Source organism: Misgurnus anguillicaudatus, chromosome 9 (assembly GCF_027580225.2).
Source record: "Misgurnus anguillicaudatus chromosome 9, ASM2758022v2, whole genome shotgun sequence".
In the NCBI taxonomy this organism is placed as follows: Eukaryota; Metazoa; Chordata; class Actinopteri; order Cypriniformes; family Cobitidae; genus Misgurnus; species Misgurnus anguillicaudatus.
The window spans coordinates 7509860-7537615 of NC_073345.2; the positions used below are offsets into that span (position 1 = coordinate 7509860).

Consider the following 27756-nt stretch of genomic DNA (forward strand, 5'->3'; position numbering starts at 1 on the left):
CACTCATTTACTGTAATTACATATGCGTAACAATCGGCTGCATTGCTTCTCAACATTGGCATCGGCCATTAAAAAAGCCTTTTTTACCCTGGACCACAAAACCAGTTATAAGCAGTGTTGGGGAAAGTTACTTTTAAAAGTAATGCATTACAATATTAAGTTACTCCCAAAAAAGGTAAGTAATCGCATTACTTAGTTACTTTTCATGGAAAGTAATGCTTACGTTACTTTTAAGTTACTTTTCCTTACTTTTTCTGATGCTTGATCTCTTTCAGGCCTTGTAGGTGTTTTTATGATCGCAAAAATGTCAAGCTCTGGCCTGCAATCTCCATTTCTGACTCGAACCGTTCCCGCTCAGGTGCATAGAGAGAGCGTAATTCTACGTTAACATGTTCAGTTTAATTCAGTACATTATTTAATTTTTAAATCAAATTAATTAAACTGAAAAGTAACTTGCATTACTTTTAAAAAAAAGTAAACTCAAATATTAATGTGTACATTTATAAAGTAATGCGTTACTTTACTCGTTACTTCAGAAAAGTAATATTATTACGTAGTGCGCGTTACTTGTAATGCGTTACCCCCAACACTGGTTATAAGTATATTTTAAGAGTTTGGTTCCAAAACTGTTTTTAACATTTTTCTCAAAACATGTTTATTATCATGTTAACATGTAATTATTTTGTTTTATGGTGCTACTTAGCCATATTTATTAGTTATGAAGGCTTAAATCCAAAAAAACCAACTGCAGTTTGATTGATATTAATTCGAATGCGCAATCAAAAATGTTTTGAACAATTTTAAAAACGGAGGTTATCTCATTTTGGAACCAAACTCTTCATTTGTAATAATAGTCAATAATACGTTGTATTGGTCAAAATTAAAAAATTATGCCAAAAATCATTAGGATATTAAGTAAAGATCGTGTTACATGAAGATATTTTGTAAATTTCCTATCGTAAAATCTATAAAAAATTATTGTATTATTAGTAATGTGTTTTCATTTGGACAACTTTAAAGGCGATTTTCTCAATATTGAGATTTTTTGCACCCTCATATTCCAAATTTTCAAATAGTTGGATCTCGGCCAAATATTAGCCGGTCCTAACAATCACACAATAATAAAAAGCCTATAATATTTATAATAAGATTTCAGATTATGTATACATCTCAATTTCAATTTCAGTTTTGTGGACGAAGGGTCAACTAATCGGATGACCACTACAAATTAGCCAAATATTTAATAAATGACCGCATGATGTGTACAACATAATGAATGACTAGCTTTTCTGCAGGCACAGGTTCAATGTGGACCTGACGCACATGGTTTGGCTATGGCATGTTGTTGACCAAAAAGTCAAGCACAAGCACGTCACCAAAGGCAAAAACAGATAAAAAAATATGTCCTTGATAATCCACATTAACATTAAAATGAGTCTGAGAGGACATTCATATTTCAAAACAATAAATTCGCTTCGTACAACATTCTTGCGGGCTTTTCAAGTTTGAGGAGGTTATAAAGGCAATGGTTTGCATTAGCTCATGCAATTAAACGTACAATCTTAGGTGATGCGTCGTGAACGTGCCAGCGGCGGTGATTCATTACTTTTGGAATGGTAAGGAGCAGGAATAACATCACATCCGCTGCTCACTCTTACAGATTTGGATTCGTTTTGATATCCGCTCATGTGCAATTTTCCTTAAATCAACATCCATATTCGTACGTGTTACAGTGCATACGCAAAAGCATATTTGTAAAAGACAATAAGAACATTTACACTAAAACTATATACGTATATGTACATATGACTACACACCCTAACCATTTGAAATGCACAGTTGAGTTGTTTAAAGCATTGGATGGCAGACGCTACTGTTGTGTCTAGGTCTAGCGTGGCATACGTCGGTGATCTGTAGTTACACTAGTAAGTGTTCAGCATTAGCATGCAGCAATACTTGTGTGACAAGAACTTGTTCCAGAGGGACTGCCTAGCTATAAATGTCTGTGAATTTATATCTGTGCTTCTTTTGGGTGATGAAATGAAAGGCAATAAAAGCTACATCAAAGAGAGCGAGAGAGTGAAGGAGAAAGAGGACATAAATGACTAAAGGATAAATCTAGATCTGTTGCATGCTCTTGAAATAGGTTACACGACTAAAGACGGCACTGAAATGTGATTGCACTTCCTGTCCATTCAGAAAGGGAGTTATATTTAAAAAAAGATCTAAAAGAATACTGGAGTTAAACGGACAACTAACGAATAGTCTATGATGAACAGATTACCGGTGGTTTGTAACGAAACCTTTCGCTGGGTTTTTGTCAGGTGAGATAAAATGCAATCCCATTAAAAGCAGGAGTAAAGGGTAAAGAGTGTAAACTTGAAGCCACTTGTACATGCACCCCCAGATTATCTTCAGTCAAGACCACGGCATGGCCCACACACATGATCAAGAGGGTTGTGGTGTATGCAAGGAGATGAGTGGAGGAGGACCCTCGCCGTCACTCCTCTAACGCTCCAGTGAGAGTGTCGATGCAGGAGCTGTCTGTGTCCGAGGCCAACGTCTGCTCCGTTGACATGGATGAGAAGTCATTGATGGAGGAGGACTGGGAGGCTGTGGAGCTGCTGTTCATTGTACCGTCTACCATAAAACACAGAGGAATGTGTCAAAACTACAGCTGATGCGCTAGTTTATAAGATTAAATATATGTTTAATCACAACACATTTACATTTATGAATACATTACCTTATTTTGATAGCTATTTTATATCAAATAATTAATTGTATATGACCATGGACCACAAAACTAGTCATTAGTGTAAATAAAGAAATTGAAATTTATGAATAAATAAGCTTGCCAATGATATATGGTTTGTTATGATAGGACAATATTTGCTTGATATACAACTATTTGAAGAGTTTGGTTCCAAAACGCGATAAACGCCATTTTACGCAAAATCCAATATCCGCCGCGTTATTCTGTCATCTTTTCTCCCTTTTTTCTCAAAATGCGATAAACGCCAGTCGCCCTCTGCAGAATGCAATAAATCAGCTTAACCAATCACAGCGCACCATTCCACGCATTGCAATGGCGGCGCACTAAATACACACAGAATCCTAGTTTCGTCATATACTTTGTACTGCGTGATCAACAAACAAACAAAAACAAAATAATACTTTGATGGCATTGATAAACCTGTGGTGGTTTTCTGTGACGGGAAAGAAACGTAAGCCATAAAAATCTAATAATTTATGGGAGAGGCACTCGGGCCAGGGCTTGACATTAAAGGAATCGTCTACTCATTTTCAATATTAAAATATGTTATTACCTTAACTAAGAATTGTTGATACATCCCTCTATCATCTGTGTGCGTGCACGTAAGCGCTGGAGCGCGCTGCGACGCTTCGATAGCATTTAGCTTAGCCCCATTCATTCAATGGTACCAATCAGAGATAAAGTTAGAAGTGACCAAACACATCAACGTTTTTCCTATTTAAGACGAGTAGTTATACGAGCAAGTTTGGTGGTACAAAATAAAACGTAGCGCTTTTTTAAAAGAGGAACTATATTTTATGGTGTAATAGCACTTTTGGGAGTACTTCGACTCGGCGCAGTAACACCCTCCCTCTCCCATTATGAGAGTGAGAAGGGGAACGGACTTTTCAGGCGAGTCGAAGTACTCCCAAAAGTGCTATTACGCCATAAAATATAGTTCCTCTTTTAAATCTGCTTAGAAAAGCGCTGTTTTATTTTGTACCACCAAACTTGCTCATATAACTACTCGTCTTAAATAGGAAAATAATTATGTAGTTGTAAACAAAGTCTTTTAACACACTCCCCGTTTAACAAAAACATAAAAATAGAGGGATGTATCAACAATTCTTAGTTAAGGTAATAACATATTTTAATATTGAAAATGAGTAGACTATTCCTTTAACGTTTTGAGGAACTTGTCCTTTGGACAAGTAAATTTATGTTTCACTTGTCCATGCACAAGAGTCACTTGTCCGGGGAAATATAATATAATTTATTTTTTGTGTTTTGCTAATGCAGAATTCGAACAAACCATTGAAAGCATCCAAACACAAATATTAATACAATTCACTTGAAACAGTAGAAAGGAACATAGAAGTAGAAAGGAACAGTAGAAAGATCTCCGACTCATAGTATAAACAAATTATTATAATGCTTGTTTTCAATACACGGCTGCTGACATCAATTAGCTAACATCACTTTACTTGTCAGCCAGGTTGGGTTGCCGTCTACAGACAACACAGAACATTTCTCCGTCTTTATAAATAACCCAGTCGAATTTATCTTTCCATTTGGTTAAAAATTTTCGTTCCCGTTTTATCTCATATTGTGTTTTTGGTGTAAGGTGATATATTTTTGGAGCTTTTCTTGGCGCTTGGCCGGGCTGCGGAGCCTAAAGAAACATCACTCTCCACTGCTGTCTTTTTTGCCTCGTTTTAATGACTTCCAGTTGCAGCAGCCGAAAAGGCAGAAAATATGCCGTCCCGCCCCTCCGTGTTCGGCGATCAGGTTTCATGCGCGCAGCTTGTTTAGTAACAATAACAGTAAGGTGTAAACGTGTGTGTGTCTGTGTGTTGGCGCGCTGCGCTCTCTGTTCAATATTCCGCTCTGTGTTTGCACTGCGGGTTCTGCTCTGTCGTTAACGGCACATAACGTTAAGTAACATGCCATTTTATTTTGTTTGAAATTTAACTTGTCCAGTCGGACAACTAATTTTCTCTTACACTAGTCCTACAAAAAATCCACTTGTCCCGGACAAGCCTTAATGTCGAGCCCTGCGGGCGATGAAAAAATGTCGTCTGTTGCTTGTTCTCACACAACAGCATCAAGCTCTTTCATTATTTTACTCGAAGACATCGAAAATCAAGCAGGACCAAAACATTTTACAGCTGATCGCTGTCAATAAAATTCAGCGACGAAGTCCCAAGGATGACAGCAGCAATGACAGTGTTCTTAATATGACAAAGTAAGTGTTTGGATTAATGCCATTAATGTTTATTTTTTTTATCAGTGTATACCACTAGTCAACTAAACGAATATAACATGGCAAAGATGAATGCACATTTATATATTCATTCAATAGATTTATAGCATTTTGAAAAAAAAAAACATTGTCATGGATTTATTGCATTTTGCGGAAAAAATAATCGTATTTTATAATACATTTTAGAAAATCACCTTTAAAGTTATCCAAATTAGGTCCTTAGCAACACTAAAGATAAATACATTTTCTATATATTTACTTCTTATATCTTCATTTCACAAAACTTTTTTAAGTTGTAAAATAAAGCAATAAGCCCCAAGAAGCAGTGGGTTACAGTGCATTTTATAACAGCTAAGAGGCACTGTAACACCACTGCTTTGCGGGGCTTATTGCTTTTATAAAATGATTACTTCATATGCATAGCAGGATTTCATAAAATAAAACACAAAAACATTTATATCGTGCAACTGTTGAAGTGATGATTAAATATGCTTGGAAGCATTCCCCGTCAGCGTTTTTTTTTTTTTTTAAGTTGCCACCCAGTTTTAGTTTAATGGCTTCCAAAAAATTATCTTCTTTAAATCAACATAAAATATCAAATGAAAGATATTTTATCTGGGGTCTGCTCCACTTTCAAACAAACAAAAAAACCTGTTTCATCCTACCTTCATTTGTTCTCTTATTACCTCTCAAATTTTCAGCTAAATGCGGAGATAGTTCCATTTTTGTGAATAACTTTCGTAAAAGATCAGATTCAGAGCCTGATCAAAACGTACACAGTGTTTTTAGTGTTGAGTGAATGCGTCAGTGTTTAAGTTGGGAAAGATCGCCATCTAGTGGATAGCGGAAATATGAATTTGAGGTAGAAACTCCACAGGGAACATTTTTTCATTATTGACGAGATGACTCAACAATATTTATAGACATTTATCTGGATATCGCCATTAATTGTGCAATTGTAAACAAATAAAAAATATGATTAAAGAATGTGGTGTTAATTTTCATAAATCAGTACACAGCAACAGTGGCGCAGTGATACTTATGTAATGCGGTCTGAACCGTGGGTTTACCGGAGTATTTTATCACGGCTTAGAACATGTTTCAACCAATCAGAACGAAGAACCATAACTGCCCGTTTTATAATAAATATTTTGTCCCCAGAGTACTTATGTTACTTAGTACCTAAGTAGTACTTAATAGTACTTAAGTTTTAGCTCAAAATACCCCACAGATAATTTATTATAACATGTTAAAATTGCCACTTTGTAGGTGTGAGCCAAAATGTGCCTTTTTTTGGATGTGTCCTTTAATGCAAATGAGTTGATAAAATGCAAACACTGATCACCATAAAGGTGGTTTGTTGAAATTAAAACTCAATTGTGCAGTCAATTATTTTCTCTCTGCACTAAATGGCAGTGTCGTGGTTGTATAGTGCAGATTAAGGGGTGATATTATTATAACAAGATCCCCTTTTGACATCACAAGGGGAGCCAAATTTTATTCACGCACTGTGTGTTAACAAATATTTTTTCTTTTAACTTATAATATTAATCAGCCATAAATTCTTACCTTTGATTCATGGGTCAATATAAGCATCCCTAATAAATACTATACATTTAGACTTGAGACTTTTTAATTTATGAGTCATTCATAAAGAAGGTTTTTTATAATGAAATTAAAATTTAGGCTAACTACACACAACTCACAAACTATTTATAGTCCATTTCCCTACAAGAAAATGTAAATAGATGTTAGTATGATTCGAAATAAGGATTGTAACTTACCTAAACATTCGTCTTTCAACACTCCATTCTTGTTCCTCTCCTCCCAGTCCATCACCTCTTTATAAATCAGCTCTGCAGGGAGGGAGAAGATCGTGTGATTTGACTTACAATATAACAATTCTGACATATTTTTAAGAACCCGTGAAGTCAAAAGTTTTGTGTTTATAGACTTGTGTACACAATTTTGGTTCACTCAGTGCTCTCTAGAATGAAAACATCTGTTCTCCCAATCTGTTCACATGTCACCAACTTGCTAAAGTAAATAGCTCATTTGTCTATGCATCTATGGTTGAGCTGACACTCTTACTTTAACAGCAGGCGGTGCAGGAAATGTATTCAATTTGAAAGTGCCGTCATTGCTTTAGCAACTGTGGGAACTGAAGTGTGGTTAAAAAAATGGTTTGACAAGCGCAGTTCGTCGTGTTGACTTCCGTAAAGACCTTTTTGTTTTTGTTACTTTTTGTTATAGGTCATATATTAAAAAGCATGCATTTTCTTGTATCCAGTAATTTGCCTTTTAATAACTGAATGTTCATTTTTTTATATTTTAAAAACAATTGCATTTTTACATTGCAGAAGCCAAATGTTAATAGTTCAACTATAGTGCAAATTGTAAATAAAGTGTAAAAAATCAACACATGTATTTTTGTAAAGCATTATGTAGAGATCCTAAACTTTTTTTGTTTGTTTATAACTTTCATAAATTGTTACATTTCAAGTATTCACCACATATAGTCAGTCTTCCCTTAATCACTAAAATTGCACTTCATGTTTTCTTTTCAATATTTTTAAGATATATAGGCTAAACTGCCTTTCCACTGTACCCAACATTTGGACACGACTGTCGGAGTTCGCCCCCTAGTGGCAGACGTAATAAAATTTCAGTTTAATCGTAAAATATGTTTTTAAAGGATTCAAGTGTTACTGACAAAGTTAAACAAAAAATGATGAATAATTTTCACCTTGCACACAGTGTTTTGATTGGAACGTACTGAAATGGTCGCCGTGTTTCACCAAGTAAGTTGTGATCCTGGATCAACATTTTTTGTTGATCCTGGATCAACGTTTTAATCAAAGATACCCAAACCTACCCTTAACTCAAACCCTAGCCATTTTTGAACCCTCAAATTAGTGTGAAATAATAGTTTGAGGAGTATTTCTTAAAAGCCCCTAACCCAATTCTAAACCTAAATCTAACATACACACTAATCCTAATCCTGCAATCTGATTGGTTAATGAAAGTGTTGATCCGGGACCAACAATGGTGTTGATCCGGGATCACATCTTGCTTGGCGAAATCACGTTCACCGTACTGAAATACATCACTTCCAGTTGTGGTGTCACATGCGGTGTAGTCGCACAAGTTTTTTTTATGCATCCAAAGCTCAAATTGGATCAGATAATTACACACACAAAGATGGTTGGCTGGCACCCCACGCAGCCCCTTTCCGACTCTCTTTTACGGTTTATCGGACATCATTTGCCATGTACAGTGAAAAGGTGGCTTTAAAGTAACCATGCTGATTTTAAATCAGACACAGATGACCGGCGGGCCGGATAAAGATGACTGGAGGGCCGCCAGTTGACTAGCCCTGAACTAAAGTATTCCTTCCCCCTTTTTTATTTTATTGCCAAAAGTATGTGGTATTAGGGGGAGGAGCATTCTTTAACATACAAATTTAGGCATTAACACTCAAGAATGAAGCATATTTTTAAAGCTTTTAATAGTAGTGGTGAAGTACCTTTCCATTGGTCGATGCTGTGTTCTCTCTCTTCCAACTGCTTATCTGATATCTGTGGAGGAGGCTGAACGCATAAATCAATCATTACAAACTCAAGCCTCGAGAGAGACTATCTCCCCAGCATTAGAAACATGTGTCCTGTAAAACCGTTTTAACTGGAGATTTAAGACAAGGTGACGGGAAAAGGATGCACTAACCGCATCAGCCTCGGCTGGGTCGTACCAAACGTGGATGTAGGGGTGATCGAGGGCCTCCTGCACAGAGATACGACTCTCAGGGTCGATAACTAGCATCTTGGACAACAGGTCCCGTGCTTGACTAGCTACGTGTGAAAAAACGAAAGAAAATCAAAAACTGTTGGTTTTGACCAAATTCTCAAGACAATCCTAAAGTGCATTGCGACAACCTCAGTAAAAAAAAATATTTATATATGCAAGATAATATTATTATGAATACATTTTACTATGCAATACTTGAAATTCTTCATGCAATACCAAAAGTAGCTTGAATCGAGACAAAACCGAAGATGTCTTAGTCTTGATCTTATCGTGCTCTGTCTCTGAAGGAAACGCCCAATCGGGAAACAGCTCATTAAAACAGACTCCGGGAAACTGGGGTTTGTTCATCACATAGTTCCTGACGGTTTCCATCAAACGATTCATAAACTCTGGAGGAGGAGTTCCTAGTATCTCAATGACCTTATTCCACTGGTCAATGTCTGAGATGAGGTCAGTTAAAGGAGGTCACGTTGACAGAGATTGGCTTTGAGAATGATGCATGATATTCGACATTAAATTTCACCTCACATTAAAAACTTCTAATTGTAATGACTTGGGGAGGGAAAAAATACAAGCTGAGAAACAAGCTTAATATTCAAAAATCAATAAAATAACATGGTAAGCTCTGTCGGAACAAGACACAAAGCCAAACAGGAAAACAACAGGTTTCAAAATTTCCATACCAGCAAGAATGTGACCTAATCAAATCAGATGTTTGCTTTCAGTGCATTTTGTGTTCTCACTAGACGTGGCAGAGTGTGTGTGATTTACATGTTAAGTCAATGCAAAGACGCAACTAGGCATCCTGTGGCGCGTTGAAAAATAAAAAAAAAAGTTGAAAAATCTGAACTTTGGCGAATTTTTGCGTCGCGTTAACCAATCAGGTGCTTGCTCTAGCAGTGATGAGATTACAGGAAGCGAGCGGAGGCAGAAAAACAAAACAACAATGGAGGACGACCATCATCGCCAAACGAGACATCTTCGTACTTTTACAAGAATTAAAAGGATCTTGTTCAGAAGAAAGTGAGTGAGGAGGTCAAACAATCTGGTTTTCAATTTGAGCTAAAAGCCCCTCCCATGGTGCGAATGTCCATGTGAATGTCTCACATGACTAGAATTTCACGCGAGTAAACTCAAAATGTTCAAGCGTCCAACTACGCACGAATAGCGCGTTTATGCCGCCTCGTTCACATCTGACCCGTTTCTCAATACCAAGTAGGCCAAACTCGGACTTGTGTCCTTCATAGTTCGAACTTGCAAGTTAAGACTCGGAAGAACGAACTCCTGAAGCGAAATGCATTCTGGGAAACTTCGCTGTCATAAGTCCACACAAGTCTCCTCTGATGCATCCTCGATAAAATGGGCGGATCAAGAACACATCCGGGAATTTTATGTGAACTTGGGCTTGATGCGAACTTTGAATTGGAACAGTACTTGGGCCGCGATTGATGACGTTTCACAAGTCCACATGAACGCAAGTACAGACAAGAACGCATATTGAGAAACGGCTCTGGTGTGAACACACAGTTACTAAGGGGTTGGTGAACCCCTAGTGGTTGCGTGATGGAACTGCAGGCAGCTTGCATTTTATCTTTTGAACTGAATTGGAAGGATACGATCAGTGCCCTGAAATATGACGCTCCCTTTGACCATCTCACCCATTATGCAGCCCACCGACCAGATATCAACTACAAAAAAACAAGTGTTAAAATATACTCAGTATCATATCTTTAAAAGAGATGCACCGATATTCCCAATAATCGGTTTCTCACAATAAAAACAATGTTTCACATTATTATTGGCTATCGCCCGATTGTTTAAAAGAATAGTCTACTCTTTTGCCATATTAAACTATGTTATTACCTCAACCTAGACGAATTATTACATTCCTATCTTTTTTCAATGCGTGCACTGTACAGCACGTTGTGAATGTGTTAGCATTTAGCCTAGCCCCATTCGTTCCTATGGTACCAAAAAAGTTTTATTTTGTGGCACCATACTTACTGGTGTAACTCCTCATGTAACAGTCTTTAAATAGGGAAAACATGGAAGTGTTTGGTGGCTTCCCTGTTTGGTACCATAGGAATGAATGGGGCTAGGCTAAATGCTAACACATTCACGACGCACTGTACAGTGCACGCATTGAAAAAATATAGATATGTATTAATTCGTCTAAGTTGAGGTAGTAACATAGTTTAATATGGCAAACAGGTAGACTATTCCTTTAATAACAGCCGATAGTCATGGCCGATGAATTTAAAAAGAACAGGAAAATGCAATGAATTTAAGCTCTGTATATAGAAAATGTAATGAAACATCACTAGTTTAATGTTCAATATTCATGATCATTATATGAATGAATACCATTCAGAGCATGTAGTCCTCAGAATTTAGTTAGTAATGCAAGTTAATATAACCACTGAACTATCGTATCGGTTGATATCAGTTTCACTGAAAAATGTTAATATCGGTGCATCTCTAATCTTTAGTCATATTTCTATTAGAGCTGTTAATTTACTTAAAGCAACACTAAAGAGTTTTTGCTCTTTGCTCCCCCTACAGGTTGGAAGTTGAATTGTCCATTACCACTGTCGTTAATAATTTAGCCTACTGCAGCAAAGCTGGCTCTGATTGGATTGTAGGTCTGCCGTAAAGCAAGTTTTTGTAGTTTTCACTTGAACTTCAGGACCGCGACCCGACAGCTGGAAACTTCTTTAGTGCGGTTTTGGCCGATAGAGGGCTGCAAAGAGAATGTGAACGTGCTGTTCACCCTGTTTCGAGTGAATGAACGATTTTGGAATCATTATTTTAAGATAAAAAAAACCTCTTTAGTGTTGCTTTAAACCAAATAATTTACATTATGCAAAAACTTGAGATGAAATTGCTCCAATGTTGAGGGATAGTTCACCCAAAAATTAAAATGATGTCATCATTTTCTCATCCTCATGTTCTGCTAAATCTGTATGAATTTTTTTCTAAAGAACATAAATGATGGTAAGCACAAAGCTGGTTGTAACCATTGACTTCCATAGTAGGAAAACAAACACGATGGAATTCAATGGGTACTGTCAACTGTGTGCTCACCATCATTTATCACAATACTTCCATAATATTTGTTTTCCATTTTTTAGACTTTTGCAGAGAGTTATTTTAGAAAATGTCCTAGATATTTCAGCTTCCCAAATACAAGGATACTGTGTCCGCCTCCTCCAAATCCAAAAATGTGCATCCATCCTCCACAAAAGCAACCCAAATGGCTCCAGGGGACAAACAAAAGCCTTCTGAGAGGAATCGGTGCGGTTTTGTCGTAGAAATATCCATATTTAAAGAACACCTATTGTCCGATTCACGTTTTTACATTTCCTTTGGTGTGTAAGTGTTTACAAGTACATGTTAACGATATACAAAAGGTCCAAACCCAAAGTAAACGTTATCATCTCCAACGTAAATCTCTTTTCTTGGACTACAACAAACACACAAATTGTAGGTAACAGTTCACTTCCTGGGATTGGTGATGTAGTAAAGACCGACATTATCATAATTCCTCCCGCTTCAGACTCACAGCCTGTAAATTAGCCCATCAGCATCGCATTGTGACTGAATCTTTCAAACATGGTAAGGAGCGTCACATTTCCGGCTGACGTCGGAGGTATTCAGGCCAATCACAACGTACAGATTAGCTGGCCAATCAGGGACACAGCCCTTTAAAAATCTGTGCGTTTCAGGAAGAGAGTCAAATCTGAAGCTAGAAAAATGTACGGTATGTGGAAAATAATGTTTTTTTTAACTATAAACCATGCGAACACATTGTATTATAACAAATACACAAAAATAACGTTGTTTTTAACAATGAAATAGGTGCTCTTTAAAACTTTATAAATTAAAATAACTAGCTTCCGGTAACGCCGTCATCTAATACGCCTCTGCATTCAGTGAGTCAAGGAGCCGTTTGTATTACCTTTGTGAAGGATGGATGCACATTTTTGGATTTGAAGGAGGTGGACCCCATATCCTTATATTTAAAAAACTGAAATATCTAGGACATTTTCTAAAATAACTAAAAATGTGTTTGTCTGAAAATGATGGACATATGCATCTTAGATTGCTTGAGAGTAAGGAAATCATGGGTTTAATATCATTTTTTGGCCAAGTATCCCTTTAAGCAAATATACAAACATACAGGTCAAATGCATAATTACATTTATGAAAATACATAAAAAATATAATGCATAATATTTGTTTCCAATAAAAAGACATACTTTTATCTACAGAAAGCATTTATCTAAAAAGGATTACCATTCTCCATGTACTTCATGCCCAGGATGACCTCCGGTGCTCTGTAGTATCTGGTCACTACATAGGGAGTCATCATGAAGTTAGTGCAGGCGGTTCTGGCCAAACCAAAGTCTAAGATCTTTAAAGTGCAATCGGACTTCACTACTATGTTACTGGGTTTCAGGTCCTGAGGGGAGAGAGAAGACAGACTCATGCGGTCACTGCTGTAAGCCAATCTCAAGTGTTTGAAGTGTCCTTTGTAGTACACCTCACAGTGGTATACATGGGTCAAAAATGCAGTGGTTAAATGTCAGTGACACTAAGGTCAAATGACTCATGCTGAATGTTGCTCATTAGCTCTTTAAAAAAAGGCAAAAAATTGTGTTCGAACCCCTCAGGAGACAAATTAAACTGTCAGCTCACTACTTTTAAATGCATGAGCAAAATGAATCATTTTCTCCAGACGGTGATCATTTCTAGTCTCCATGGTGATTATTACAATTTCACCAACATCCACGTCTCAGATTAACTCACCCGGTGAATGATACCAGCGGAGTGTAGATGTCTGATGCCGCATAAGATCTGGTAGAGCAGGTAGGACATCCTCTCGTGGTCCAGGTCCATATGGATCACCTGACAAAGACTGGCGTCCATCAGCTCCATCACCAAGTACCTGAGCGAACAACACATTTCCAGCTCATTTCCAGTTTAAATGAATTACTACCTTGCATCCATAATACTGGCTTGCTTATACCAATAATATATGAGTTACATACTGTACCTCTGATCAAACAAATTTTATAAAGCACAGCAGTACAAGAAGCGCTGTTGTCAGGAGCCATAATTAATCTTGATTTAATAACATCATTTTCGATCCGAAAGCTATAATTAGCATACGCAGCAATGGGACAGCATAATTAATCAACTGCATGGCGGTCTCAGCAAAAACTATGGACATTAATAACCACAAAAAGGGTCAAATGTACAGGCAAAGCCTAAAGCCATAAAAAATGCAAGGTAGGCAAAAACGCATTAATGCATTTAATCGAAACGTACAAATCCTCGAACTCTTCCAGTGACTTCTGAGGTGTAAAGACATTGAGCAAACGGATGATCTAAAAGAGAGAGAAAGAGAGAGAGAGAGAGAAAGAGAGATAAAGCTAATCCTGACATAAACTGAAAACAATTAAAGTGTAATTTTGAGCATACGAACAAAAGACAAAGTGGACGTACGTTCTTGTGATTAACACATTTCAGCAAAACCAGCTCTCTGTAGGCCCGTTTGGCATGGGTCTGGTTCTGAAACGGCCGGCTTAGTTTCTTCACGGCAACTGGGATGCCAAAGGCTGTGTCCAGAGCGGAGCTTGACATATAAATGAAATATTTATTATTACAGTCACAGGAGATATTATCAACATTTACATTTTAGCAGGGTTGCCAAATGTTCAGGTAAAATTAAACCTATACATAAATAAAGTCCTATTTGGTAAAATAGGTGGGTAAAAACAGCTAATATTTTACTCCAGGAACAAAAATATAACACACACACCAAATTCACCACCCTCAAGTAAGCAATAGATTAGCAAATTATTTAACAATAAACTCAAATTATAAAAAATAATTAACATTTTAATTAATTAAAAAAATACTGTATTATAGTTGAAAACACCACAAACAAAAAATCAACAAAAGACTTGTCTAAGACTGTCTGCCATTGGTTGACCAAACATAAACTCTTCTTAAACTCAAGCAATTGGTTAAGGCAGGGTTTCGCAAACTGGAGTTCACAAAACCATGGTGGTTTGCGAAGGAAATGCAGGGGGTTTGTGTATTTATAAAAACAATTAATTAAAGGATTGGTCCATTTTCTTTAAAAAAATCCAGATAATTTACTCACCACCATGTCATCCAAAATTTAGATGGCTTTCTTTGTTAAGTCGAGAAGAAATTATGTTTATTCAAGAAAACACTTCCAGGATTTTTCTCATTTTAATGGACTTAAAGGTGCAGTGTGTACATTTTTGTGGCATCTAGTGGTGAGGTTGCAAATTGCAACCAACAACTCAGTTTACAGCTGACCCTTTGTTTTTGAAATGCATAGAGCAGCTACAATAGCCGCCACAGGACAAACATAACACAGTTGAAGATAACTTAGTAAAAAAGTTTGTCCGTTAAGAGCTTCTGTAAAAAAAATGGCGGCATAAAATGGTGACTTCCATGTAAGGGGACCCTCCGTGTATGAGTATAAAAACGTCTCATTCTAAGGTAATAAAAACATAATGGTTCATTATGAAAGGGCTTTATACACCCCTGATAATATAGTTTTGTATATTATTTGGCATTTCTGTCACGAGATCCTTCTAAAAATTACACACTGCACCTTTAATCTCAAACGAGGCATAAGGGTGTTATCTAGTGAAACGATTGTCATTTTTGACAAGAAAATAAAAATATGCACTTTTAAACCACAACTTCTTGTCTTCCTCCGGTCCTGTGACACGCCAGCGCGACCTCACACAATACGTCATCACGTCAAGAGGTCACAGATGACGTATCGCAACTACGCCCCAGTGTTTACAAGTGGAGAAAGAGGACCGTTCCTACGTTGTTGTATGTCGAATGATACTAATTAATGTCTTTGTGTCAGTTTATTGTTTAAAATGGTCCGCAAATGTGCGTTTTAACATGTAATGTGACTTTTCCACGACATTACGCAATTACGTGAGGTCGCGCTGGCGCGTCACACAGCCGGAAATAGATGAGAAGTTGTGGTTTAAAAGTGCATTTTTTTTTCTTGTCAAAAATGACAATCGTTTCGCTAGATAAGACCTTTATGCCTCGTTTGAGATCGTTTATAGTCCTTTGAAACTGCAATTTTAAACTGCATTAAAACTGTTAAGTGTTGTGTTCCATTAAAGTCCATTAAAATGAGAAAAATCCTGGTATTTTTTCCTGAAAAAACAATTTCTTCCTCGACTGAACAAAGAAAGACATCAACATTTTGGATGACATGGTGGTGAGTAAATTATCTGGATTTCTTTTTAAGAAAATTGACTAATTCTTTAAAGGTCCACTGTGTAGATGTTTAGCAACATCTAGTGGTGAGATTGTGAATTGCTCAGTACACAGCTCACCCCTCCATAACAGGGGGTCGCACACCAGACGAAAAGCGTTTAGGACAACTCGAAGGTATCGTACACCGGAAGTGCACATTAAATAGCGAAAGCTTAGGCAGAAAACGTCTACTTCAAAATGCAAAATATACACTAGCAGGCAATGTTAATCGCTAACGATTTGGGACAAATATGATGTTATTTAATGTTAAACTATGTGAGTGGTGCTCTGTGGCGTGACAGGGATTTGAGCAGTGTCCAGAGTCACAGCGGACAGCCGCCGCCGGTGTGCGTACATTCATAGAAAATAATTCTGTTTTTAGATTCATGGCGCTTCTCATCCGGTGTGCGACCCCCTTTACACTACAATATATCATATGTACCAATAAAGGAAAATTACCAGATGAAGGTCAGTACCAATAACAGGTAATAATAATAATATTACTACTACTACTACTACTACTAATAATAATAATAATAATAATAATAATAATACAAAATGACATGCAATACTACAGATAAAAAAATTTTTTTTAGGTTAAACATGCAAGTGTATTATTAAATTATAAAATATAACTTCAAATCTCAGGGGGTACTTCAAGCAAATAATTTAGGCCCAGGGGGTTCGGCTGACAAAAAGTTTGAAAACCCAAGGGTTAAACAAATCTTGCTGGTCTTGAAATGCCTAAAGGTGCAGTGTGTAATTTTTAAAAGGATCTCTTGATATAAATGCAAAATAATATACAAAACTATATTATCAGGGAGGTATAAAGACCTTTCATGTGTTTATTACCTTAGAATGAGTTGTTTTTATCTACATACAACGAGGGTCCCCTTACGTGGAAGTCGCCATTTTGGGCCGCCATGTTTCTACAGAAGCCCTTAAAGGAATAGTCTACTCATTTTCAATATTAAAATATGTTATTACCTTAACTAAGAATTGTTGATACATCCCTCTATCATCTGTGTGCGTGCACGTAAGCGCTGGAGCGCGCTACGACGCTTCGATAGCATTTAGCTTAGCCCCATTCATTCAATGGTACCATTTAGAGATAAAGTTAGAAGTGACCAAACACATCAACGTTTTTCCTATTTAAGACGAGTAGTTATACGAGCAAGTTTGGTGGTACAAAATAAAACGTAGTGCTTTTCTAAGCGGATTTAAAAGAGGAACTATATTTTACGGCTTAATAGCACTTTTGTGAGTACTTCGACTCGCCTGAAAAGTCTGCTCCCCTTCTCACTCTCATCATGGGAGAGGGAGGGTGTTACTGCGCCGAGTCCAAGTACTCCCAAAAGTGCTATTACGCCATAAAATATAGTTCCTCTTTTAAATCCGCTTAGAAAAGCGCTACGTTTTATTTTGTACCACCAAACTTGCTCGTATAACTACTCGTCTTAAATAGGAAAAACGTTGATGTGTTTGGTCACTTCTAACTTTATCTCTAAATGGTACCATTGAATGAATGGGGCTAAGCTTAATGCTATCGAAGCGTCGCAGCGCGCTCCAGCGCTTACGTGCACGCACACAGATGATAGAGGGATGTATCAATCATTCTTAGTTAAGGTAATAACATATTTTAATATTGAAAATGAGTAGACTATTCCTTTAACGGACAAACTTTTATTACTAAGTTGTCTCCGACAATGACCTGTTTGTCCGGTGGTGGCTACAGTAGCTTCTCTATGTGTTTCAAAAGCGAGGGGTGAGCAGTGGACTAAGCCGTTGCTTGCAATTTGCAACCTCACCATTAGATGCCGCTAAAATTTACACACTGCACCTTTAAACAGAGCAAATATTTTTTTTGTGTCACAGCACACCATTGATAACATTCTTCTAGAGAAATTAGCCTAAATACCATTTAGATTTAGTTGTCTCTTCACAATAAGCTGTTATATGAGTATTTTTACATTAAAAATATTTTTTAAAAGTTGCAAGCCAACGCCACCTAGTGAATAATATGGATTGACGTAAAAACTCATAATTTTTTTCTTAATTGACGAGACAACCTGTCAATGGTGTGGAAAGAGTTAATGGTCCTAAAAACAGGCTTTATTTTATTTAAACAAAGCATAGCTCATTTTAAAGGATGAAATATGATCTAAACATGTTTTCATGACATTTACTCTATTGTGTTTATTCACTCAACTGCAAATCGTTTCCCGATGTCATTAAGGTACCAAAGCATTATAGCAAACAGTGTTTAGTGTCTATCTGGGTAAACAATTTAGACATGCAGCAAGCTGCAGATGCTCCTCATTACCACAGCTGTAAACCAGAGATCCAACTCTGTAATGATGTTGGTCAGCAACATCTGCTACACTCAAGACAAATGCAGACATGCAAACAATAATGAGCTATTTTACGACAGCATCATTATAGCTTCCAACTGTCCACTTACCAGACGATACCCTGGGCACCAGATCCGATAGCCCGGAGCTGCTGGTACCTCCTGAGAACCGTAAAGGTGGAGTCGCCCACCTGCACGCTGTAGAACTGGCCCTCCCCCTCAGTCATGGCTCCTCCCACAGAGTGCCTCTAGACGAATCAAACCTAAGAGAAAAAAAGTGCACGATAAACATGAGATACTGAGCAGATGATTGCATGCTGAGTTTACTTGCCTGTGTTTACTGTACGGTGTGTGTGGGGTGACATTGCCGATGACTCACCCAAAGAGAATCAGATATAACACATAAGTCATACTGAGTGACACAGGACACCTGCAGCATAGAATGCCAATAGAGGTTTAGGATCCTCTGACTAAAACAAGCCATTCTTAACTTGGTTTAAAGGAATAGTTCACCCGAAAAAAAAATTATCCACTAATTTTCTTACTTCAAGCCCAAAGTATACTTCATCCATAATTTTCCTCATCAGGTTACACATACAACAACGCATGCACACAAAAAATTGAGATAGAAGAGTCCTATAAGTGGTAATACGCCGCAGTCACACACCATCCTAGGTGTTAATGATTTCATTTCTTCAGCCAAACACAGTTATATTAAATTACTGCGTTTCGTCCAACGGGTCATAAGTAACACGGGTATATTTGTAACAATAGCCAATACACTGTAGAGATGAAATTGTATGAAAACTTTACATCACAGTGATAGTGACCAAAATCACCTTGATTGTCAATATTATCATGGTTTTGTGAACAATTTCTAGAAATTTAAAAAATAAAGTAGGTATGCAAACCAAATTTAAAGTTGATTTTACATGTAAGTGCACTTTTGTTCGCATAAACATCAAATAGATAACAAGTGAGTTAATCAGATTTTCATATTAAGGACAAATCGGAAGTCATCTGTCTGCATATGTTGTAAGAAATAGCGGTGTACTTTAGGACCCAGGAGAGATCTGCATGACACCTGCGCTCACAGCAATTGCAGAAGAAACAAACAGAGCCTTAAACTCATCAGATGACATAATTTTACAGAAAATAAATAGAAAACATGGATCTGTCTAAAGAAATATTAAGTAAACATACGTCAGTGCTGTCACGATTAATCGTGCAAATGTGCGTTTTCTCAATGAATAAATTTTAATGAATTACGGTGAAATCCCGGCACATCCAAAAGCTAGAGGGCGCTCTCGTGCAGAAACTCCATTTGTGCCACAGAAGAGCCGTTTCTCAATGTCAAGGAAGGATCCTCGGAAACCAGAGCCGTTTCTCAATATGCGTTCTTGTCTGTACTTGCGTTCTTGTGAAACGTCATCAGTCGCGGCCCAAGTACTGTTCCAATTCAAAGTTCGCATCAAGCCCAAGTTCACATAAAATCCCCAGATGTGTTCTTGATCCGCCCATTTTATCGAGGATGCATCAGAGGAGACTTCTGTGGACTTATGACAGGGAAGTTTCCCATAATGCATTTCGCGTCCGGAGTTCGTTCTTCCGAGTCTGATCTTGCAAGTTTGAACTACGAAGGACACAAGTCCGAGTTTGGCGTACTTGGTATTGAGAAACGGCTCAGAATTTCGAGGATGCTACATCATCGACGTCCGTCAAAGGACTGTTCCAATGTCGAGGATCCTCGGAGCACCGAAAGCACACCTTTCATTGACGCAATGACGTGCACTTGCTAGCCTGTTCCATTTAACGTGTTCTCCTTGACTTGAGAAACGGCAATAAAGTAGCATTACAAACGCTATTCCAGGAAATGTCTATAGGAATATTTATATCGCTGTTCTTCAAATAGTTTCAGGTATTTTCATGAAGAATATTAAGAATATTTTGAATGATTTCGTTTAACGAGTGTTGCTTTTTTAAATGCACATTATAAACGACTCCGACTCATAATGATCCAAATTGATTCTGAATTAATTTCAGAGGCATTTATAATGGGACACGCGATTAATCGTTGCAGCCACATCCATAAATGTGAAATATTTTTGGCACTGTCATCCCAAACACATGGGAGCAGACGTGAATGAATGTGTTTGTCTCACGTTATTGCTTAAATTGGTTAATGCTGGACAGGAGTTTTTGAGCTGTGACACTGGCATTGTTAAACGGTAATTAAAAAATGCCGGGGTAATACTAACTGTTGGACATTTTTATTACGGTTAACCATTAAACCAGTAATCGTTACATCTCTAATACATTGTATGGTTCAAAAATATAGATTTTCCTTTTATGCCAAAAATCATTAGGATATTAACACTTTCCCCGCCAGCATTTTTTATGATTTTCACAAAAGTTGAATGCCTCCCAGAAAATGTTCCTCTTTAAATATATAAACGTACGATATATCAAATGAAAGAACAGACCCTCTGCTTTCTAAAAAAAAACAAAATGTTTCATCCTACCTTCATCTGTTTTTATCACCTCTCAAATATGGGTAGGTTTCTTCAAAAAACACAAAATTTTGAGCCAAAAGCTGAAATAATTGCATTTTTGTAAAGGACTTTTGATAGAGATCAAATTCAAAGCGATCCTCAAAACTTAGACGGACATACAGATGTTTGCCCTAGGGCGAAACTAGGTTTTATAAGTTGCGGAATAGCGGTATTGCGGATTGACGAGATAACTCGTCAATGGTGGTGAAAGAGTTAAGTAAAGATCATCTTCTTTTGGGATATTTTGTACCGTAAATATCAAAACTTTATTTTTGTGAGTGGATGCAGTTGCTGAGGACTTCATTTGAAAAACTTTAAAGACGTTTTTCTCAATATTTAAATTTTTGGAACCCTCAGATACCAGATTTTCAAATAGTTACATCATGGTCAAATATTGTCCTATCCTTATCCTTAACCTTTCAATATAAATCTTATTTAAAAAATCAACAATCAGATGAGACCATTTTGTTATGGTCTGGACTTAACGTCATGAAACACAGATTCAGGAAACGGTAAGAATGAAAAGTTAAAAAAAGTACATTCCTTTATTGAAAATAATGAAGATAATGGGTTTAATATGCATGCGCACACACACGTTTTTAAATGGCAAGATTTTAAATTGTTGTCACAATACAAAAATAAAAAACTAAATATTTAGAAATGTAATAATAATTAAGTGATTCTAAAAATGCTAATTTTAACATTTTTTACTTTATTTATGTTATAATAAACTGATTAAAAACATAAAAATAAATGAATTAAATCAATAACAACTAGGAAATAACAATCATTATCATCTGATGGTACTAACCATAAATTTATCCTTATGAGTGGTTTTGTGGTCCAGGATCACATATGATGACTAGACTCACTAGATCCAATTCGATTGTCTCACTTACCGACTAAACGTCACTTTGCATGTTTTACAAGTTTACGCTCAAATGCAACGTATCGATCTCTAAATAAATAAGCTCAAAATATAAATCAATTTCTCTCACAAATGTATCGTTTCACTTCAGAAGAAATATAGCAATCCATTGGAGTCATAAGAATGACTTTTTGAAGATGGATGGGCTTCAGAAACCATTCAATGCATTACAAAGCTATAAGTCAGGTTATTATTATTGAATGTAAGTCTGATTGTGTTCGGCTAAAGAAAAGAAGTCATGTATGTGGCATTAAGGTGAGTAAATTATTAAGCAATAAAGCAATAAGCCCCAAGAAGCAGTGGGGGACTAACAACGCCCCTTAGCTGTTATAAAATGCACTGTAACCCCACTGCTTCGCGGGGGTTATTGCTTTTATAAAACGGTTACTTCATATGTTTTTTTATAAACCAACATTTATCTAATTTATACATTAACATTTATATCGTGCAACTGTTGAAGTGATGATCAAATATGCTTGGAAGCATGCTGAACTCTTTCCCCGTCAGCGGTTTTTATTTTTAAGTTGCCACCCAGTTTTAGTTTAATGCCTTTCAGAAAAATGATCTTCTTTAAATAAACATAAAATAAAAGATAAAAGAGGAGATCATTCCATTTTTGTGAAGAACTTTTGTAAGAGATCAGATTCAGAGCCTGATCAAAACACGCTGTTTTTTAGTGTTGAGTGAATGCGTCAGTGTCTAAGTTGGGTAAGATCGCCACCCAGTGGATAATAGCGGAAATATGAATTTGAGTTAGAAACTCCTCAGGGTACGTTTTCTCTTTATTGATTAGATGACATTTATCTGGATATCGCCATTAATTGTGCAATTGTATACAAATTAAAAATATGATTAAAGACTGTGGTGTTTATTTTCATAAAATCAGTACGCAGCAACAGTGGCGCAGTGATACTTATGTAAAGCGATCTAAACTGTGGGGTTACCGGTGTATTTTATCACGGCATAGAACGCGTTTCAACCAATCAGAATCAAGGACCAGAACTGCCCGTTTTATAATTTCCTTTTGGGATGAACTAGTCCTTTATATGCATGAACATACAAAGTACATGCATTTTATCTCCTGTTTAACATCGAAAGACCTTTATGTTAGGGAGACACACTTAAATATAATTTAAGTATATATTATTAAAAAATATATAATATATTTGTAACAGTCTATATATGATCAACAGGTTCTCCCGAAGGATAATCTGTGTTTGTGATGGAACCTCCAGAGGTTTGCAACTTCCATTACATAACATTTAGGAAGGCAAAGCAACATCCTTTGGTGACTCATCAGTAAACCAAACCAAACTAAGGTAAAGCTCTGCAGTCACACCACTTTCGTTTCAGACTAAAACAAAGCAGCATGCACTGATATATAAAGAAAAGATCCAATTTCATGCTGCTGACTAAACATTATCTCTTTAAAGAAAGCCCAATAATCCCACATTGTAATGGAGAAGGCATGTGTTAGGCATAAAAATCAGACTATAGGGATTGACTGTCTATCAAACCTACAACATTGGTTGCACTATGTAAATATACTTTTCCACCACTGTTTGCACTATGTAAATAGACAAATTCTTACGTGCCGAAAATGTCTGTATACTTTTATATACACTTGTATATTATTTATTTTATAATTCTTGAAACTGTTTGTTGCTGTTGTACACTGTAAGAATTGAGGGAACGATATTTCGATACTCTGTATGTCTGGCACATTCAGTAGAATTGACAATAAAGTCGACTTTGACACAGAAATCAGACACATGACTATAATGTTACACGTGTTCAATAACATTTAGCATATTTCTGCATGCGCAACAGGCTTTAAGCCTGGATTTCTTTGAATGTTAAGTCTCTGCCATTACACAGAACGAAGTCGTCCTTGATAACAAATCCACAAGCAGACACAATCTCGGCTGATACATTGTGGCCGTTCTTCTTTCCTCTTTGATGCTGCATGAGGAGAAAAGCTACAACACTTTTTCATCTCTCACCAAACACACCAGAGCCGTGCTGCTCTTACCAGCACATGAGTCAGCTTGTGCCCAGCCCAAATTACAGTCATGCTGCTAGGCCATGCTGTGCTAAACAACAGCCAAAACGGCCTGGCGTGCTGCACCCAATAGGACATTTCACCTGAATTTTGTCTTGGACTGAGAGCCATGTCGGGGCCAGATTTCTCTATACGACTAAACGATATCATGATCAGTGCGGTAAATGAGATTTAGAGAGACAAAATGGTTCGGACGTTGGCACAGTCTTTGTTTCACAAATCTTTAGGAAACAGCACATGGACCTCAAGTGCTGCTTTATGAGATGGTGACTCTGGTTTGTTGTCATCTATGATCAGTAGGGTTGCAAATTACGGGAATTTTCCAGCCTGGAAACTTTCCATGGGAATTAACAGGAATATATTGGAATTAACGGGAATGTGTAGGAATTAATGGGAATAAACTGGGAAAAGATAAAAAGCAGAGTTGCCTTTAACAGGAAACTTAAATGTAGCTAAAAAAATTTAACTTTGTCGTCCTCTAGAATGCATGATGTTAAACGGCAGACCATTTTCTTAAAAATAAATCCAGATAATTTACTCACCACCACCATGTCATCCAAAATGTTGATGTCTTTCTTTGTTTAGTCGAGAAGAAATTATGTTTTTTGAGGAAAACATTCCAGGATTTTTCTCATTTTAATGGACTTTAATGGACACCAACACTGAACAGTTTTAATGCAGTTTAAAATTGGAGTTTTAAAGGACTCCCAAACGAGGCATGGGGGTCTTGTCTGGCGAAACGATTGTCATTTTTGGCTAGAAAAATAAAAAATATGCACTTTTAAACTACAACTTCTCTTCTTCCTCCGGTCGTGTGACGAGCCATTAATTGCGTAATGACGTGAAAAGGTCACGTGTTACATATGTGAAATGCACATTTGTGGACCATTTTAAACAATAAACTGACACAAAGACATTAATTAGTATCATTCAACATACAACAACGTCGAAATGGTCCTCTTTCTCCACACTTGTAAACACTGATGCGTAGTTTCTTATTCGTCATCCGTGACCTCTTGACGTGATGACGTATTACGTGAGGTTGCGCTGGCGCGTCACAGGACCAGAGGAAGACGAGAAGTTGTGGTTTAAAAGTGCACATTTTTTATTTTTCTTGTCAAAAATGACAATTTTGCTAGATAAGACCCTTATGCCTCGTTTGGGATCATTTAGAGTCTTTTGGAACTCTGTTGAAACTGCATCAAAACTGCCAAGTGTTGGGGTCCATTAAAATGAGAAAAATACTGTAATGACCTCCTTTAAAAACATAATTTCTTCTCGACTGAACAAAGAAAGACATCAACATTTTGGATGACATGGTGGTGAGTAAATTATCTGTATTTTTTTTAAGAAAATGGACTAATCCTTTAAACGTTTTAAAATCTCTGTGCTCAGCGCTGAGCGTGGAAAAAACGTTGAGGGACAAAACCTGCAAGCTGCTGGCGTTTTTGAAAAGCACGGCGCCTCCATTGGAAATAACTGAAAGCATACGTTGGCCGCCGGCATAAACAGTAAGATTTGGTAGGAAATTAAATATAGAGTAACTGTCTATATTAAACTATTACACATATTACTAAAAATGACCCTAATGAAGACTCTAATGACAAGCAGTTTATCTACATTAACGCTTTTGAAAGAGAGTGCATTCCAGGTATACATTTTTATCAGTATGTGTGTTTCCTGGGACTCGAACCCACAACCTTTGCATTGCCAATACAATGCTCGATTAGTTAAGCTTTATTCATAAAGGTCTTCCTTACATAAGAGAAAGCCAGCCACTTGTAAGGGTTAAATGAATGATGTTCTGTTGACCTAAAATAAGGAGTTAACAATAGCAATTTTAGCTCAGTTGGTAGAGCATTGTGCAATAGTCATGGGTTCAATCCCAGGACCACACATACTGATAAAATGTATACTTTAAATGCACTGTAAGATGCATTAAATGAACATTTGCCTAACTGTTCAAGCACATCAACACAGATCTCATAGACACATGTGCATCCTTACAGACATCAGACACAGTGCTGTATGACAGACTGTCAACACTAAATACACATCAAGAGCATCTCATTATGTTATAATATGGCAGTTAAATTAGCTGCCAGGTTGTATGAACTCCATCACTTACTGGTTAGTTCTTCTAAGGAGAGCTAGCTACAGCTGAGCAAGATACAAACATATAATTATTTTGCTTGGAAACACCATGTATTTGTGTTAGGTTTAATTATTATTTTACGTTGGTCACACTGTGTCCTAATAGTTTCGGCCTGATCCAGCTCAAGGCCGGAACTCCGTTGCAGATGTGTCGCGCGCTAACTCTCCACGTCAAACTCCCGGCAAACTGCCGCGCCACAACAAACACGCGCTTCCGGTCGCTTGTTTATAAAACACGACAGCACTCGTGCGTGTAGGTCATACGGTAATGTAAACACGCGTTAGCGCTGTTTAAAGTGGATGAAGTTTGGCTAGCATGCCTCGCGCTTACCTCCTCTTTCACTCCTTGCGCTCCCTGCTTCACTCCCATACATACACCAGCAAACAGATCCTGTGAAGCGCGGAAGTGCTGTCGTTTATCGCAACCACATTTACAAACCCCGATGCTCGGATGATATTTCGGCCAGGTATCCTCTGTTTTAAGAGGTTTGGCAGTGAAAGGCACAGTCTGACAGTGGCATGTCTGAGGGGCGGAGGTTGATGGGACAGTATGCTTCGATGGCGCGCTCTCGCTAGCTCGCGCGTTCTGGACATGGGATGACGTAATGGCTCACCAGTCAGGTCAAATTGTAATACTGAATACATATAGTTAATGTAGTAAATTATATAGTTAATACTAGGTATACATTTATATAAAACATTTATAAAGAAGTCATTATAGAATTATGTGTCTGTTAAAGAATGAAGCCGCGTATTAGGAATATTAAACATGTTGGTCTATAATGACTTTTGTGATTTAAATTTATTTATGCCTATTAATTTACTAACAGAACATTTCCAGTCACAATATATCTGTTAATTGTGTAGGTCTGTTAAATGACGTAAGGTCATATGATTATTTGAGTAAAAATTATTGTAAAGGAAGATACTAACAGGGTTAAGATGGAGTCAGGTGAACCCACTGCAGTATTTCAGTATAGATGCACTATAAGGTCATGTACACAGGACCATTTATCCAGCACTCCACCCTTATGACCTCATCAGAGCAAAAACTAAATTCAAAACCAGTGGAGACTGAACAGGTGGCTTGAAAATATAAACATATATCAAAATCAAGTTGCATATTACTGGTACTAAACATTACATATGATAATTTATTGCAGAGCATTTCTGTTTAGTTTCATCCTGTTATGCATATTTTGCCATTGTATACACTGTAAAAAGGGAAAGTTGGACACTTTAAACATTTGTTTTTCAATGTACGTTTTCTCACTTTAAAGGAAAGCTTAATTTTAATTAATTTTATAGGTTTTTTTTTTATGTTTATTCGCCTTAAATCTTTCACTATGGGGTGGCTGGACAGGGTCTTCAACGTGGTGCCCACACAGAGTCTGTGAGGTGCCCCCCAAACGTCTCAATTGTAATATTTATTTATTACATATTTTTTATAATGGCTTGGTTAAGGTTTACGTATGTTAACATTTTAAACAATACTAAAACATATCAACAAGTAAAACAAAAAGTTTTGAGTAGACTATATCAAAAAGTAACCCTCCAGA

General features: G+C 37.0%; 1 protein-coding gene across 2 annotated transcripts; it reads right to left on the reverse strand.

Annotated features, from left to right (window-relative positions):
- Positions 1-470: 470 nt before the first annotated feature.
- mapk9 (mitogen-activated protein kinase 9) lies at positions 471-26777 on the reverse strand. Of its 2 annotated transcripts, none has more exons than XM_073871075.1 (12): positions 26529-26777; positions 18613-18764; positions 14331-14460; positions 14154-14212; positions 13632-13770; positions 13119-13284; positions 10439-10510; positions 9077-9262; positions 8742-8863; positions 8545-8596; positions 6803-6874; positions 471-2640 (listed from the first exon to the last, which is right to left on the reverse strand). In XM_073871075.1, the coding sequence occupies exons 2-12, from the start codon at positions 18726-18728 to the stop codon at positions 2501-2503; spliced, it is 1254 nt and encodes a 417-aa protein (XP_073727176.1). In that variant the 5' UTR covers positions 18729-18764; positions 26529-26777; the 3' UTR covers positions 471-2500. The 2 variants fall into 2 exon arrangements, with proteins under 2 accessions (XP_073727176.1, XP_073727175.1); XM_073871074.1 differs by having other exon boundaries at positions 8545-8608.
- Positions 26778-27756: the final 979 nt, after the last annotated feature.